Genomic DNA, 18,886 nt, shown 5'->3' with positions numbered 1-18,886 from the left:
GATTTTGTATGCATTGTTTGCTGTAGGGATTCCTCTATAATTGGAGCATTTAATTTTTTTCCTTTTGTTGTGAATAGGCACAATTATATTTTCCGTCCATCTTGCTGGTATTTCCTCATTTTGCCATCTATATGCGCGTTATTAATGTCTGCAGGTGGCGTTGCAAAGTTTCTCCCCCATATTTTGTTATTTTATCCAATCATCCGACCCTGCTGCTTTATGATTCTTCCTCTTATTTATGTATTTTTGAGTTTCCTTGAAAGAAGGTTTGTCGACCGGGAAATCTGCCGTCATATATGTGTCTTCCTTCACGAGTTATATTTCGAAGCTCCCTAAAATATTTTTTGGATTAAGTAGGAGAGGCTATCTGAAAAACGCACCTTATATTACGCGCCGCTACCCCTTTGAACCCAGACTTTTGCTAATATTTAAGAACTTCTTATGAGTATCAAAGTGGTTGATAGAAAACATATCGAGTATTTGAATTCAAAGTAGTTTTGACATTTTTTTTTCATTTTGGACACTGTATGATTGTCTATTTACGGTGTTCGTAGTACATTACATTGGACGTTAAACAAAAATTTTTTTTATTCATATTTTGTTTCGTTAGAAACTTGTCTAATGTAGGTATTGAAGCTCTTGTTCGACTTCCTATTAATATTTCTGTGTCCTGTCTGTCCTGTATTATCTACTTACCCATTATCTTATTAAATTATTCAAAATGTCCGGTTTGCTGTAAACAATAATAAAGTCTGTTTCCAAACTCCTCCCTAACTTTTCGGAACACCTTACCGGAAATTGACCGGCATTCTGCAGCAATTCGCTTTTTAAAATCATTAATATCAGCAGGTTGTGTTTTATAAGCAATAGAATTAAGATGTCCCCAAAGGAAGAAGTCTAATTCTGGTCCGGTGTTCCGGGAGTCCGTTGTTCAATCCGGTGGTCTTGGAGGCCATTAATTGGTCCCCTTCTGCCAATCGATCTATCCGAAGATATATTATCAATGATCCCAGCAAACACAACTTCTACTTCAGGCCCCGCCACCCATGTTAGAACTTGTTCACTAACTCTATTCGGATCACATCGAGGGTGAGGCAAAATCCGATTCTTAAGGCTCTCATAGGAATGCTGGCCTCATTAGAACATTGTAAACTATTTATTAATGTACTTGTACTTTCATTTATTTAACGGCGATATAAAGATTTTGCTCAATATTTAAGCGTTTTAGGCATGGCTTTACGTTTATACTCGATTGCCTTCTCTACAACCCGTCTGACAACGAACACTGCGTCAATCGTCGAACGGTTTTTCCGAAAACCTCGTCGGAATTCCGATAGTTCAAAAATTAATTAACTCGTCAAATATGACGAAGGCGCCGTTTAGCAGCTGGTCGGAAGGTGAACGAAAATAAGACGAGCTTAAAAGCGAAGTTATTTCAATAATTTATTCTTGTTTTCAAAATAGTTATAGATTCGTAGAAAATGAAAAATCCGGTGACGCCCTGCCTACACGATATGCGGATTTTGCTATGTTGTCCAAAATTAAACGAAACTCGAAAACATTCAGTTGGTTTTATTTCAGTTCGACACGTGAAGTGGCATTTCTAGTGGTGTTTTAACGGTGTGATTTACCTTCTTACTTGATATTTGTATGATTAAATTTTAATTTTGCGTTCGTATAGAAGAAGTTTTAGTTACTTATTAAGTAATTGTAATTCAGATGTGGATCCGCAGACTTAAATACCAACTGTGACACTCGTTTTTCGTAAATCGTACTCGGAGTTTTTACGCTACGACGTTTAAACGGTCGTACAGATATGAATACCGGAGTGGGTTTTCTTGTCTGCGCTGGCGGTCGTCGAAGACGTCGATGTGAAAAACAGCAACCGAAATTAGAATTGCCTGGTCCAAATCAGAATCATCCAGATGTGGTTCCTTACTGGGACACAGCAGTTCCCATTACTCCTCCGGCTATGTTTTTACCGACTGGGCATCAAACGAGGTCGTTGTTTAGAAGAAGAAAGGGTAAGGGGCTGATCCATGTAGGGTCCACACGGTTCCTTACTTGTTATGTTTAGTTAGTAAATTTGTAGATTTTGTAAATTAATTAATTTTGCCATGGATGACAATTCATGGCAGCAAGTGCGATTACAAGTACTGAATTATGATTATTGAATTGTTGTTTAACTTCATTATAAATTGGAATAGTATGCTCTAAAGAAATGTTGGGAAACTTTGAAGCGTTGATGATATTGGAGATCGAGTTTGTTGACAAGATTGAGAAAAATGTGTTTTTTTTTGTTAAATAATAAAATAGCTCAGTGGACGTGGACATACGAATTTGTTCTCAACGTTTAGTTGTGCAAACTTCTTCTGTTCTATAATAATTAAACAACAACAATAAAAAATAAACTGCCAGGTTGAGAATTAAAGCCATAAATAATAATAATAGATTAATTATGTTTAGATGTCACGTGATTTTTGTTTTAGACGTTGTTGCACATTCTTAAAACGCGACTTAAAGTGAGTATTTTGAAATACTTTCAATTTTAACTTTTTTATTGCACTACATATTTGAAAAACTTACGTCTGATTTATATAGTTTTTCTATGTATCTAAGTTTAATTAGTTGATTCTAATTGACTGTTTTTTTCATTCATTTTGCCCGTCAAAAACGAAATGCATTTTTTGAAGAATTGACAATAAACTCTTATCCACTTCCCAAAGTTTCGTACAAAAGTGCTAAGCTCTCATTCCTGCTCAACATTTTCTTAAATAGAATGGTTGACCTTTTTATTGCCTATTCCGATTAGCAGCGAGCAACCAACTACATATTATGATTTCTTTTTTGTTGTCTCAAAAGCGTTTATAAAATTTTATTTGAAATTATGTTCAGTGTTCACAACACAAGATTGAATTTATTTCATTGAATTTTATTCAGTGTGTACACACCTGCTTCATCTCTTAATTCAAAATAGTTTTCTGTTGCTTAGCGTGTTTTAGTGTTAAGCCTCCAGACCAAACAAATTCTTTATGAAAGAAAGCAATTTTTTACTATCGTATAATTTTACTATCTATTATCAGTTGTTTGTCAGCAACCGAGCTAAAAATAAAGGCACTTTGCACCAAGAAGGTACGCAGTTGGAAACTAGGTGTGAACATCAAACTTTGTCTAAATATTCCATGTCAGCCCGTTTAAATAATATATTTTATTTTATTTTTGTGGTAATGTCCATCAAATGACTTTGATAAAACTAATATGTATGTTTAGAAATACACAAAGGAATCATTACATACATCAAGATCATTTAAAGCATACGGTGTTTTACAAAAATTGTGGTGTTAGTGTAGTTAGTTTGGCAGCAATAATTTTCGTGGGCAAGACTATTGTTCCTTTAGCACGATATGCCACAGACATGAAGAGCATACTTTTATTTGCAAACATTGATTTGTTATGGAAATTCATTTACTTACTTAGTCTGTGGCGCTACAGGCCTTGGCTAAGGCAACAATTTGTCTTCATCTGTCTCGGTCTTCGATAACTTCTAGACCATTCCATTATCACGCCACCTTAATCTCGGTCTTTCAAGTGGTAGTCTTCCTATCGACTATTCTATCATCTGCCTGTCTTTGTACGTGCCCTGTCGATTTCAACTTTTGCGCCTTTCTGAGGTTAATCAGTTTTGGTGGTTGTATATTTGTTTTAGTTCTGCATTTGTTTTGATTTGGTAGCTTCGCGCATCCTGGTTTTTTGGTGGGTCCGAAATTTTTCCTCAACACTTTTCTCTCGAATTTTCGAATGCGTTCCTGATTTCGCACCGTAACAGTCCAAGTTTTGCAGCCGTGCATGACCACGGGTCGGGGTAAATAACGACGATCTAGTATATTCTTTAGGGCGTATAAACACCTGTTGGATGACTTTAGGCGTTCGTTGTGATTGTGAACCCTAAGTATTTAAATTGTTTTACATTTTCAAAGTTGTATGTGTCCATGGTCACATGTGTCCTATCCTAGCTCTGCCTGATCTTGAGACGTGCATTTTGTTTTGGCCTCGTTGACTTTAAACTCCATATATGCCACTTGTAAAATAGTTCTTTTACTCTTATGAAGCTTATGCTCACCACGTCTATATCGTAGGCATATTCTAGCAGGAAGTTGGATCCACTGGCCCCGAATTGCTGAGTTTCGATTTTGGCTTCTCCTACTACTTTCTCGAATGCGATAATAAAAACCGTGGGTTATAGTGTGTCTCCCTGTTTAAGACCTGTGGTCACCTGAAACACATCTAAGAGGTCATCACCAATCTTTACTCTGCACCTAGAACCCTCAACACAAGCTTTGGTTAGTCTTTTCAGCTTAAGTGGCATGCCAGAAACAGCCATTGTATGCCATACTTTGACCCTTTGTCGTATGCCTGCTGGAAATCTGTAAATGACTGTTGGAGGTCTTGATTGAATTCTCAGGGCTCTTCCGTAGCAATTGCCTAATGGTAAACAGCTGGTCCTTTGTTGACCTATTTGCTCTGAAACTGCACTGGTGACTTCCCAATATGTTAGTCTTGGAAGAATTACGTTCGATAGGACTTTATAGGCTACATCGATTAGTGCTATCCACCTGTAATTTCTGCAGACCGTTCTATCGTCCTTTTTGTGGATCGGATCATAATACTCTCCTTCCCGTTATCAGTTATAGCTTCTTGTGCCGCTATAGTTTTAGCGAGTTTTTGTAGCTGTGTTTTGATATTTAACGTGTTTTGCTGTTAGTATTTCTCCAGTTTCGATGTGATTAGCTCTCCGCCAAGGGTGTTATATTCATGGAATTTTCAAGGACTGTTGCGCATAAATTTTGTATTTCAGAGATACAGCGTTGTTTTTAATCTTTTAAGGCTGCAACAGTTGTTGATTTGTTCACATTTGTGACTTTGAAAAACACCCAAAGATAAAAGTCCAAATGCGTTAAATCGCATGATCTGAGCGGTCAATGCCAGTCTCCAAAGCGAGAAATAACACCACTCGTGCAGTAATTCAACAGTTTCTCTTGCTGTATGTTATGTTGAACCCTCCTGTTAAAACCACCTGCTGTTGAGATCCTGCTTCTGCAATTGTTCCAGATATGAACTTCGAATGCGCCTCCATATCAGTATTATATGTGGTGTTAGTGTTTTCTCTGATAAGTCGCTCTAGTTCTTCCTGTTACTGTGCTCTTATCTCTGTCTGCTGAAGCTTTTCTGTATCCCACTGAGGAGAGGGACGATTGGTTCGCTTGTTCTTTACTGTAAGTATTCTGGCTTTGATCTTAGCATTGACCAGAAAATGATCTGAATCGGCATCTGCCCCCCTGCAGCTTCCCACGTTTAGTGCATTAAGTTCGTGCCTTGCATCGATTAGAACGTGATCTATTTGGTTCCTGATTACAGCATCATTAGATACCCATGTCATTTTGTGTATATATTTGTGCTCAAACAAAGTGGATTTTATTAACATATTATTTGATGCTGCAAGATCTTCCACTCTTAGACCGTTGTCGTTAGAAGCTTGTGCAAGCTGTGCATGCCCACATGAGGTATTTTCGCATTAAAATCTCCCAGGATGAGTGTTATCATTATTGTCTTCCGTTGGTGCATGCACCGATATAAGCGAGTAGTTGTAGAAAGTGCCTTTTATCCTAATATAGTACTTCCTGTCGCTAAGTGGCTCGAATCTTAAAACTGAATTCAGCAGAGATTTCTTGAGTGCAAAACCTGATCCGAAGATTCTGTTGCTTCTTCATAACCCATACTTTTTTTCACGGGGTTGGGTGGTTAGCCCCACGCTTAATCCTCCTTTTTTCTCAAAACCGACTTGGGTCCATCTACGGCAGAGTTGAAAATTCATTTACGTATAAATAATTGATATGAAGCTCAGCTTCTCACGATTACTATTTTTTCATAAAACCAATAAACTTTCTTGATCAAAGATGTGTAAACGCTGTAAGCAGACGGGTTTTTTCATGCAAAACCGAGTTCTCAAAGATGGTCAGAATATCTATCATGACTTATTATTAATTTCATTTTCCATTAAGAATGTTTATCAATACCAAATTGAGTAATATGTATGTGGAACACAATAGTAATATTTCAAAATAGAAAACCTACAACTGATGATGTAAGAGTAAATGGATTTAACACTTGGTAGGAGATTGATCTGAGAAAATAAGCATTTGCTGACACTTTCGGTTCTGGTGAAGTTGTACCTCTCAATCTTCGTGCTCAGATGCGGTCCAGGATGGTGCTCCTATGAAATTTAGTACTGTTCCTAAGTATTTCTCTCTCTGTTTATTTTGAATACTTTGCGACACAATTGGACGGAGGAGTAGCAAAAGATGTTGTTGTCGAATGTCCCCTCAGGTCAGGCCTGAGGTCATTAGACTTTTCCTTTGGGGAGCCGTTTAAGTATAAAGTTTACATTACTTCCGTGGCTTGCCAGGAAAAAGTATTACATCGCATTTAACACAAGATGGACATAATGCGGAATGATCCAGAACCAGAAATGAAAGAAAGAAACAGAATGAGGCCCATTATCTTTAAAAACGTTGATGCCGTCCTGATCTAGTTTTTTGCAATTATCTCAGTTTTTAATGACATAATTTTTTTACTATTTTTTCTGTACTCCCAAAACAACTCCAGAGAAATGGCGCCAATTTTGTATAACTACATACAGGCTGTTCAAAAATCATGACCTTAGTTTAGACCATTATAAATATTTTAGTCAATTACATTTTAATAAGAAATGTCAATAAAGTTTACTCTAATACTAAAATAATAGTAAAAGTAAAGGACTAAATTTTGTAAGGAAAAATAGATTAAGAAGAAGGTCTCATCAGTGAATACTCAAAATGTTCACCAACAACAGATTGACAATGGCTCAACCCTCCATATCCTGCTTTCTATATCAGCAAAGAGAGAGTTTCATACATTTGAACGTATATTTGGATTAAGTTTGAAATGAATATTTACCTCAATATTAACGTTGTTCCATAATTTTACGTACATTATCTACTTAATCGTAATGGCATAAGTTTTCATTAATTAGAAGTGAATAACACTAAAAGCCTTAGATTTTCATTCGCAAAATTCAGTAAGCAAATAATGAAGTTTTATATTTTCCGTCTAATTAAATTATTATTGTGGAAAACTCATCAGAAAATTTAAAGTAAATGTTCTTTTAAGAGCTTCTCACTTAATCACAATGGACCCAGACGATTTAGCTATATTTTCCACGAATCGTCGCTAAATTAAATAATGACACTAAGAGTGGTTTATTTATGGCTGTTCAGTTCAATTCATTCATTGACTCCACATGCGTTTATTTAATTCAAAAATAACTTTATGAATCATGGTCAGCGTACTATAGTAACATGACAAACAGTATTTTTCATTTAAACTTGACCAATTAGAGCTGGATAGACGAAGAAATTAAATAAATCTACTAGATTATGTAGACGTTTCTTGGTGACCGTGAAGGTAATTAGTGATAGATGTTACTGTCTCCTTGGGTTCATCGGTCAACATATAGTTTCTGCGTTAGTATTTTCGTTAGCAGTTTAGCCATTGGGTTCAACACCGTTATTTCCCTATAGTTTGATGTCTCGTCCTTGATGATATATTGGGTTATTCGGTTATACATTCTCCTAGAATTCGAGTTGTGATGTTTATGTACTTTTTGTAAGCGTTATTTTTTTCTTTTCATCATCATCTAGCAACAGCTATTCTCTTCATTGTTCCATATAAGCCTTCATAAGTTGGTTCCACATTATGCGGTCTTTCCATCTGCCTCTTTTTCTTTTACCCTGTCTTCTTTCTTTGTTCATCTGTTGTCCTGGATTCTTGTTATCTGCCCGGCCTATCGCCACTTCAAGTTGGCTATGCGTCTTGCTTCGTCATCCACCTTTGTTTTCTGTCTTATATGTTACTATCTTATTCAGTCTTGTGGTATCACAACAAGCATAGCTCTTTCAATTTTTTTTGACATTGTTTAAATTTTGACATCCATTGTTGTTTTCTTTATGGTTGCACGCAAAATTTAATACTCTTGTCTTTAGATACTGTGGTAGTTTTATAGTAAATATTTGTGTGTTGAATGCATCTTCCAAGTCTAATTGTCTGCAATTGTGTGTATGACAATATTTGTTTTCTAGTATTGGAGCGTATGGTGGATTCGATATCTCTTGATCGCATATATTGTTGCTCGACTGTATTAAAAGCTTTCTCAAAATCTCTGAATAGCATGTATAGCGGTCGATTACACTCATTGTGTCATTACACTCGATTATGCTGAATCCCTGTCTGAACCCACCCTGTTCGGGTGTTTGGTATGCTTCTTATTTATTAGAGAGTCGATTGCTTAGTATTTTTGTCAGAAGTTTATTTATTGCTTTGGAAGTTTTCCATTCTTTAGGTATTTTTCCAAGTTCCAGACATTGATTGAAAAGTATTTGTAAGTAAAGTAGTAAAGAAGTTTTTTCCGCCCATTTTGATCATATCTATTTCATCCATCCCTGCGGTTTTATTGTTCTTCATTTTTCTTCATTGCTGCTTTAATTTTGTATTTGCAGATCAGTGGGATGTCTTCGGTGTGGTATCTTGTTAGCGTACGTCTTCCTCTAGGGCTCTTTTGTATGTCTGATACTTCTGGTGTTTTAGATGCGTACAAGTTCCGGTAGAATCCTTCTATTGCTCTTATACTGTCCTGTTTCCTGTATTATTTGTCTTTTCTCTTCTTCCTTCGCTTATTTTTTTTCCTAAATATTTTGGGGCCTTTGTTTTTTCAATTATTTCTTTCACCATTCTTTTGTTTCTTACTCCCCTTCTGATTTATTTGTTTATTACTTTCATATCTTCGTCTGCTATTTCTCCTCCGTATTAGTTTCTTCTGTTATCTCACTCAGTGCTTGTTTCTTTGGTGCAACTTTAAGTATTTTCTTTGCAGTGCTTACCAGTTTATCTGTTATGTAATGGTTTAGTGTATCACTATAATTTTATTGATTAATTTAAAACTTTCGTTTTTAAAACTACTTTATTTTAAATTAATAGTATTTGGAATATGGATTTTAATTGTGACCGAACCTAACCGTAGACTGACTATCTTTAAGCTGAATTCTGGTTTCTGCTGTGGATACTACGTCTTATTTTATAAGAATAGTCGGCATAAGTGGCCATATAATTATATCTGTTCCTTGAATCATAAGATCATTTTCTAGGCATGTATCAAAGTTGTTCTTGTCTGTAAGTTTCTTCGTCTTCTCTTAGTTCACTGAGCTTTATATATTTGTTTTTATTAATTGTACTTTTCTTCTTTCTAATTTTTCCCATTAGCCATTTGATGGTCGTTAGTTTGTGCCTTATTCAGTACAGTTACGTCTGTGACTATGTATTTTCTGTTCGTAATTATAAAGGCTATTTAATTTTTTGTTATTTTGTCGCGGCTCTTCCACGTCCATTTACGGCTCGGTTTCTTATAGAGGAAAGTATTCATTATTTTTACTTGCTGTTTTTCCATGTAGTTTACTATGACTTTGCTTCCGCTGTTACGAGTTTCTATTTCAAATCTTCCTATGCACGTTTCACCGAATTCTTACCTTTGTACCTACCTTTGAGCTAAAGCCTTCTAATATTGCAGTATATAAGGTCGTGTTTTGTTTAAATGCTTTATCCAGATCTTCGTAAAATTACTCGATATCGTCTTCTGTGTGTGTTTAAATCGGGGCATATACTTGTATCATTTTAAATCTATATATTTTCGTTATTTGTAATATATAAGGGCAATGCAAATCTGGAGGTTCGCTCACCTGAGGCACAACCAGGACCGGTTTCGAGCCTATTACTACTTAAACACCTATTACCTCCCATTCACATCGGTCCTGGGTGTGCCTGAGGTGAGCGAACCTCCAGATTTGCATTGTCCTTATATGATTTCTTACTCGGATAATACCGACGGAATTTTTGTGGTTATTTGTATTGTTACGTATATGACCCTGGATGATATTTCTATTGTGGATATTATGTGATCTGTCCATTTCTTATGAATTAGCATTCCGACTCCGTTCCAGTTGCTGTCTGTTTCTGCTTCTCCTTTGTAGTGTAGTTTTTCATTTGCCAGTTCATTTTTTTTATTTTTCTACCGTTGCTATTGATTCTTAGTAGACCAACTGGCTGCGGGCGTCCACATCATCTTCGTTGGAGACTGGATTTTTGATGATTTTTTCAGCAAGCCTTTTCTGATCCATAACATCCATACGTTTTTGTTTCAGAGATTCGATATTGAATTTGTCGATATACTTTGGTTCTTGTCTTTGGAAGGATATTGCTGTGGGTCCGTATTTGCACATTATGCTGTGTTCCGACGTTAGCCAATAGGTCATCAAGCGCAAGATGCTGGCTTAAGAGGCCCGATGTTGGCTTAATTAAAGCCCCGATGATGGCTTAATAAAACCGCCACATTGGCCCAAGAAAAATACTCGTTTTTTTCTGCCACTATCTATTGACCGATCAACCCAAACAAAGAAAGTGAAATCTATCACTATTTAATTTTGTCCATAAGTGAACACGTGCACGGACAATGTCACAATGAACTGATATAATCTATACTACTATAATCGACATAGATGGACTCCAAAAAGGATTGAAAAGGACACTTCTAGTGTATAGTCTTCTCTTAAAATGTATTTAGCAAAAATGGTACTAAATAATGCGACATTCTTTATAGTTCATTAATCGAAAGAAAACAATATAAAAATAGGAACGTCAGGATAATCTGCCGCTATAATGTGATCTGAAGGATAGCTGAATAATTATTATTTCTTATTTTTCAAAATTGGCGTCATTCCTCTGAGGAATATTTGCAAAAAACTAATTGAGAAGATCGGCAACAACGTTTTTCAAAGTAATCTGTCTTATTAACATTTCTGGTTCTTCTTAAATGTCAAAAGGTCAAATTACCATAGAAAACCACAGACAGTGAGGTTGAAATAGGTTAGGGTATGAACGTCAAATTCAACAGGGTTTGGTGAATATAGGAATTTCACTTTTTCGAAATGTCAATATTGTCAACGAGAAATTGTTCTTTTTTTGTCGTTATAACCTCAAGAAGAGGTAAACAATTCTGGGTTTAACTCCAAATAAGTTTGTGCCCGTGTAATTAATTATGTTATTGTGCACTCTTCTGGGGCAGCTTTTTTTTCTGAGGTAATGGAAATGAATCGCAACATATAGCTCTTTGTCAAGTTTTTTTGAAAAAGCGCGAATGATGCGCAGCCAGCGCCCAGCGATTGTCCGGAAGTACCATCGCGCCATCTAATGTCCCAACTGTGAAGTAGCCCCAGTGTTGCCACTCGCGTTCTTGGCCCGCCTTCCAGTGTTACCGTCCCGCCGTGGTTCCTGCAATTTCCGAAGTTGCTTAAAATATTTTGTTGAAATTTACTTCAATTAGAACAACACATCAAGATTCAGTTTAAAAAGAGTAGAAAAAAGTATCCAATGAATTTCCTACATGAACCCATAGATTAGAAAAAGCCGAAGAATAATAAAATTTAATAAAGAATAGGAAGTTGAGCATTTTCTGTATCCATATTTATAGTGAAGGAAACATTTGAAATCTTAGCCGATATCGTATTTGAAACATGCTTTAAAATGTATTTTTTTACTATTTCAGAGCCCAAAAAAGATAAGACTGATGGAAACAATGCTCAGAACGGCGCCATGTCCCCTAATGGGGAAAGGCCGCTTCACGTCGCTCAACCCACTAATCAATCAGGGGAGGATAGTCGTAAACCAGAACGGCCAAGCACTTTGGGTCACGGGAAGCTTACCCGAAGGTTATTGTGTTACCACAGTGAACATTGTAAGTTACTCAGATATTGCATTAATAAAAACATTTTAAATCTAAATGAAGCTCAACTTTTACGTTTTGAAAATTTAGTGTGAATTTTAGGAAGAACTTCCAATTTATTTTTAAAGTGCGTATACACTGTATCCAATATAAGAAGGACCATAATATGGATGCGTATTGGAAACTGTTAATTATACGAAGTTGGTTTAATAGGGAGAAGTTGGGCAATTAAACTTAATTAAAGACTTATTTGCATAAAAAAACATATTCACTTATTATTTGAAACATTTTTTCCTCGGATCACTCGTTTCCGAAATATTTCAGCGTTTCAAGATAAAAATAAACCACCCGCCACCTGTCAAAATCGAAGAAAATGTTTTAGATCAATTATTCTTACTTTTTGACGTACTACTCGAATCTCCAGTAAAATGCTGTGGTTACCATTTGAAATTCTCAAGTTGGCCCCTGCCTAGCCTACAAGTTCGAAGTAGGCGTTGCTTTTCTGACGCGAGTTAACTTTCCCTCCCAGATATTAACTTCTTATGTGAAACGTTTTTTCCTCGGATCACTCGTTTTCAAAATTTTTAAGTGTTTTAAGATAGAACCACCCTGTATACAGACCGGAGAGAACAACTCAACAAAATAACTAAATAAAACGACGCCCTGCAAAGTTGCATCAAGTAGTTTGAATTACAAATATCAAGGTATCCTTATTCTAATTTTGGGTATCATTCCATGCAATTGTGTCGTTCGCATGAATAGTTATTTAATTTAATTAAAACGAAGTTTTTAATCTCTTAATTACCGAACGATTTTCTATTTTACCAACTTCGTATGATTTACTGTTTCCGATGTCCCCATAAGCACTTCTTATCTTAGAAACAGGGTGACTCAAATTTTAGTGCGTTAATTTTGGAACCGTCGTTTACCTACGTACCATAATAAGTGCAACGTTCGTCTAAACATAGAACCTCAAAACACGGTCAAAGTCGTTAAATTTTTTGGTTCTTTCTAACGGGTTTTTCTAGCAGCTCCTAGACTTATACGCATATTCGATTCGAGTTTGAAAAATAGCTAATTTATTATCATCTACTATCTAGAGATAATGCTCTTTTTGCGTTTTTTTTACCCCAAACTTTTCTTTGGTGCGGCGCCTATGTTTTCAAATTCCTTGTTCAATTTAGAAACTTTTCTGCCTCTTACGTATATCTGTTCTCTTTTTCGAGTGTAAACCCTTTTAAAATTAATGTATTATGTTTTGAATCACCCTGTTTATCTATATACCGAGTGTCAATTTGAAAACTTCCCACCCTTAATCTTTCTTGTAGTTTAAAATACAGAAAATCGGAAAGACCCGTCAATTTTATTTGTGAGGGGGACACTTTAATATAATAGTTTTAGCCTCCTTGTTTCAACCCCTTAGGAGGTGTAAATGGCACCCTGAGAATTTTAAATGGGAAGGAGAGTCAAGTGGCACCTCGTTTTAAAAGGCGTTCGATTCCCTTTACATTAGTACTTTGTTGCTTTTGTTCGGAGGTTTCCGAATAATCGCGTTTCAAAGTTACAGAAACAATTAAACTTGCCTGAATTGAGATTTTGGTTTTCAGATTAGTACTTTAACAAAAATTATGTCATGGGGTCTCCTTATGGTAGAAATGATTAGAATATTCGGTTATCCCGTTAAAATCGTTGAATTACAGGAATAAAATCAAATAATAACTTTTTATTTACGGAAGAGAAATTTCTACAATTAAACCCATGGGATCTACTTAGGCATTATCATATAAGTTGTTCAAAATGTTGGCTATTTTCTTGTAAACAATAATAAGGTCTATTTTCGAACTCTCCCTAATAAGATATTCCCGAATAGATCGATTGGCAGCAAGGGACGAATTGAATGGCCTACAAGATCACCGGATTGAACACCCTTAGACTTCTTTCTTTGGGGACATCTTACGGCCATTGTTTATAAAACACAACCTGCTGATGTTGATGATATTAGAAGTGGAATTGTATCAGAATGCCGGTCAATTCCCTGTGAAGTTTTCTGAAACGTTATGGAAGAGTTCAAAAACAGACTTTATTATTGTTCACAGGCAAATATATTACCTAAATAAGTCCCATACGTTTTATTGTAGAAATTTATCTTCCGCAATAAAAAAGTTCTTTTTGGCGATGTAAAATAATCAATAATATCGAAATAAAAAATAATAAATCAATGTTTAAACTACGGCTCGAAATTTTTAAAAATCTGAAATTTGTATACTCGTTTAGTGATTTATTCGAATACTTGAATATCTAACGAATATTCGAATAATCGAGTATCCGAATATTTGAGTATTCGAGTATTCGTTTTCCGTTCACCGTTTTCCAAGAAGAAAAATCGTTATCTCATATCATTTTTGGCAATTAGTCGCAACAGATAAAAAAGTGCCTTGTCGGCACATTAATTGTAACACCGCGCAAAAGTTGATGACGCGAATCACCACAACGCAGAGACGTAATTTTATATTCATTTGCAGGAGAGTAAATATGATTATTTTCATTTGTTTGTAAATATATGGGTATTTGTTTAAATGCTTGTAGAATATGAATAATTTATTTTATAAAAGTATACAAAGTGCATATAAAGATATTTGCACCTTGTGAGTTTGATAACGTTGGTATATTCGAGTATTCGAATATTCAAATATTCGAGTTATGACTAGACATAATTATTCGCTTTTTGAATATTAGAATACTCGAATTATTCGAGTTTGATTCCGAGCCCTAGTTTAAACTACATTTTTTTACCGTACAGGTTTAAACCTGAAAACCAAGTTCTGAATGCAGACAAGTTTAATTTATTCTACAAGTTTGAAACGCGATTATTCGGAAACCTGTGGTCAAAAAGCAACAAAGTAGTAACCGATGTAAAAATAATTGAACGATGCCCTTTAAAACGATATACCATTTGACCCCCTTTCCGTTTAAGATTTCAATGGTGACATGAAGCAAAGAGCATAAAACACGTATTTAAAGTGTCTCCCTTACAAATAAAATTGACGGGTCTTTCCGATTTTTCATGTTTTTAACTGCAAGAAAGATATTAAGGGTGGGAAATTTTCAAATTGACACTCCGTATATTTTTGAATGTGTTCATTTTGTGTTTCATATCGCAATACACACATATTTTTTGTTTTGAATTTCTTTTATGTGATTTTTATGTGAGAATTTTCTTTCTTCTTCTCATTAGTGTAGATTTTTTTGTTGTTAAATTTTGCTGAACTATTAACCTATCAAATGTCTACGACGTAGTTGATGGGCCACAAATCGGCCCCCCCGGATCGACACCACCAGCTCAAGAAAAGCAATCACATGGACTGCATCTCGTTCAGCCGCCTCTGCCACCTCCAAACGCAGGACATCCTCAATTCATCCTGTCGGAGTTGCCAGAGCCTCCTATTCCGGTTTCAGAGATAGGACCAATTCCTCCTCCTCCCATGTTCAGTTCGCCCAGCCCTCAGCTGAGACGACCGCCTAGTCCTTTGCCTAATCCCGCTGATTACGATTACGAAGGTAAGCACCCATGTTTTTCCTGCATGCGATACGTTTCCGACTTATAGATATTTTAAAGACAAGACTTTCAAAATTCTATATTCGACTGCGGACAGTAATAAAGATTAAACGTCATTAATAAATTGAGCACAAACAACAGATTTATAGTAGTAAAGCAAAAACAATTTCGTTTCGTAGTTTTATTACTATTGAACCTGGACGACGCACTGGAAATTACATGAGAACGTAGTATGGCTATACAGGATGATTCATTACGAATGGTAAATCCGGAAACTTCAGATACTATACGTCAAAAGGTGGCCATTGACGCAAGGATGCCTTTTCCGAAAGTTGATTTTGAAAACACAGACCGTTAAAAGTCCCTTAAATACGCCTTCTGCTTTTGTCATCTGAATTATTATAATAATTATAACCTGAACGTTCCAGGTTCCAAAAATAATTTTCCTCGCCATTTGAAGTTTTTATTATATTTTTGAACGTACAAGACGTTGCTCTGCTTCTAAATTTTGATCACCCTGTATATGCTATATAAACATGTTGTTGCAATTCTGATAAATAATGTTAATTTTTAGATAATGAGGACGACGACGATTACGATGTCGAATGTGACGAGGAAAATTCGTACATGTACCGAATGCCCCAACCAGATCCCGCTATCGATACTAGTAGAATCGACGAGATACCCGCGAAAGAGCCACGATTCAATGCTATGCCTTTGAAGTCGGCCCTCAAAAAGAAGAACAGTGGGGGGTTAACTCCGCAAGGTACTCCAACGCAAGAAAACAAACCGTTAGGCGTCAGACAACAGGAACATAATTGTAGCTTTAAGTGAGTATTTTTTATTGCTTTTTTATATTAGTTTTCAATTTGCCGGCATACACAAAATTATACATATACCTACAAGATAGTCAGTTTCATATTGGTCTATCTATCTCAGCCCGTTTCCATCCACTCCTGGATGTAGGCCTCTTCCAGATCTTTCCATGTCGCTCTGTTTGACGCTACTTGTATTTCTCCCCCCAATCTTCCTGATGTCATCCAGCCATCTCCGTTGCGGTCCTCCTCCACTCCGACTTGTTGTCCGAGGTCTCCAGTGGACGATCATTTTTGGCCACCTCGTGTCGTCCTGTCTTGCGACGTGTCCTGCCCATCGCCACTCCAGGCCAGCGATCCGCGCCACTACATCTGTGATCTTAGTGCGCCCTCGGATCTCCACGTTGCGCACTCTGTCTCTGAGACTGATCCCCAGCATTGCCCTCTCCATGGCTCTTTGGGTTGTCCTTAGCCTACTGGCACTTTTTTGCGTGAGTGCGGTGGTTTCCAGGCCATACGTTGTTACCGCGAGTACGCAGGATTCGTATACTCTTCGTTTCAGATTAATGGGCATTGCTGAGTTTTTGAGGACAAAACCGAGTTTCCCAAACGCTGCCCATGTTAGTCCTATCCTTGTTATTTCGGTGGTCTGGTTTTCTTCGCCCAGTTTGTTACTGTGACGAAGGTAGGTGTAGGGTTCTAAAGGGTGTAGGATATGATTTTCCACCGAAATCTGGGGAGCGTCCGGGTTCAAGATCGGTCTTTTGAAGGTTCATCCTCGAACCAATCCCCGCTGATACTTTGTGAAGTTGCTCCAGCATATCCTTCAGTTCCTCTGGGTCGCTGCTTATCAATACGATGTCGTCCGCGAATCTCAGGTGGTTTAGATAGGTGCCGTCGATATTAATGCCCTTCTTCTCCCAGGATAGATTCTTGAAGATGTCTTCCAGTTCATTCAGTCTTAATGCCAACTCCCTCCTTCATATTGGTATAAAATTAAATGTTTTAAAAAAATATATTTTTTTCCTGTCAATTTTTGTGGAAAAATGGTTATTATTTCACAACGGTTCAAATTTCGTACCCAGTTCATTTAACATGTGGACCTAAAAATCCGACAGAGAATCCAAAAATTTAATAATATACGGGGTGTTCTATTTATCAGAAGCGACTTGCAAATATTTTAGATGATTTAGCTCCAACATCATTACCTTGCAGTTAAATTTTCAGAACTGGGGTAATTTTGGTTTGGCAGATACTTTTAGTGTAAGCTCCCAAAGACGGACCAGGTATATCACTTGATGATACTCATACTCACTTATTCGTGATGAAGACATTGCAATGCGTGTACACTTTTAGCAACTTAAAAATAGGCCACAATTTACAAAACATCATTAAATTTTAATTCGAAACGTGTAGAAAATTTGGCTGAAAATATTAGAAAGCAAAAAAATTATTGGGATTCTTCAATGTTTGTGGTTACCATTGACCACACACGAAAAGAAAATGCATATTCGAAAATCTATAGGAGATGCACTCGTTTGTTTCATCATTGTAGATACGTTTGCGTACGATTCCAAGTTAATACAAGATTGAAACGTAAAAAAACGTCGAGGTATTGATTTTGCAATAGGTACCTTGAGTAACGCGCTCTAATTAGTGTGATTGAATGTGTTTAATGCATTATTTTGTCTTACCCCTTGATTGCTAGTCTAATCATTTGCTTCCCTTTTTAATGCAGAAGGCCACTGTCAAGGCCGAGGATTAAATTCTGGTAAATATTATGCTTTACTGAAATGTGATTATTTATTGTGTTGTTTACTCATTTTTTCGCTTTTCATTATTCATGCTGCTAATTTGTGAACCGAACTTAGCTGGTTTAATTGTTTGAAATTAATTTTGCTTGCTGCTTCTTCAAAGTTCTAAATATATTCTAAACTTGAACATTACATACTTAGAAGTAATAGACTTATTTGAGTAGGTTGAAAACCACATTCAGATTCAGATTCACATTCACAATAATTTAAAATGGTTTTGACTGAAACAAAGAATGTCGACTAATTTTCGAATTTTCGTCGAAAAATTTAAAACACAGGCTCTAGGCTTACATTGCTTGAAAATTAGGTTAATTAAACGTGTTTAAACTATTTTTAAAAACTATTTACATACAGGGTGGTTTTTTAGTACGCTGGAGTCCATTATTTCCGATGGTGTTGAACTTTTCAAAAATAATTTCACATAAAAGTTGTTGACGCACAAAGTGCGCACATTTTAAAAATATCGTATATGATACAGAGTKTCTCAGAAAAGCGAGGCAAGATTAAAGTGTATTTTTTTAAATAGAACTACCAATTTTTCATTAGCTCATGGAATGCAACTTAAAACGCTGCATATRCACCGTAAGTTGTTTTTTTCTTACTTGCGACATTGGCAGATTATCGCTTTTTTAGTAAAATTTTGCTTAAAAATATGGTATCTAAAAATTAATTGTAGAGGCAAATAAAAGCAGTTAGAGATACAAAAATACGTCTTTCCAATCACCACAGATCCGTTAAGAATTCTATTGAACCAAAATATCAATACATTGTACAGAGTGTTCACTTCAATCTAAAACTTTTTAACGCAATATAACTTGTATTTCAAATGGAAGTACCT

General features: G+C 36.1%; 1 protein-coding gene across 8 annotated transcripts in view; it reads left to right on the top strand.

Annotated features, from left to right (window-relative positions):
- Positions 1–18,886, top strand: part of LOC109545055 (phosphatase and actin regulator 4B) — a gene marked incomplete at its 5' end in the record, with an annotated part of 158,726 nt that overhangs the window by 126,913 nt on the left and 12,927 nt on the right. For 7 of the 8 annotated variants that reach the window (XM_048666988.1, XM_048666987.1, XM_048666982.1 and 4 more), the window contains 4 exon segments: positions 11,687–11,875; positions 15,161–15,421; positions 15,994–16,249; positions 17,973–18,005. In XM_048666988.1, the coding sequence (XP_048522945.1) occupies positions 11,687–11,875; positions 15,161–15,421; positions 15,994–16,249; positions 17,973–18,005 (739 nt within the window). 8 annotated transcript variants of the gene reach the window in all.

Source organism: Dendroctonus ponderosae, unplaced genomic scaffold (genome assembly GCF_020466585.1).
Source record: "Dendroctonus ponderosae isolate FM_Combo_2020 unplaced genomic scaffold, Dpon_F_20191213v2 Dpon_F_20191213_5, whole genome shotgun sequence".
NCBI lineage: Eukaryota > Metazoa > Arthropoda > Insecta > Coleoptera > Curculionidae > Dendroctonus > Dendroctonus ponderosae.
This window is presented reverse-complemented; position numbering and strand designations above follow the sequence as displayed.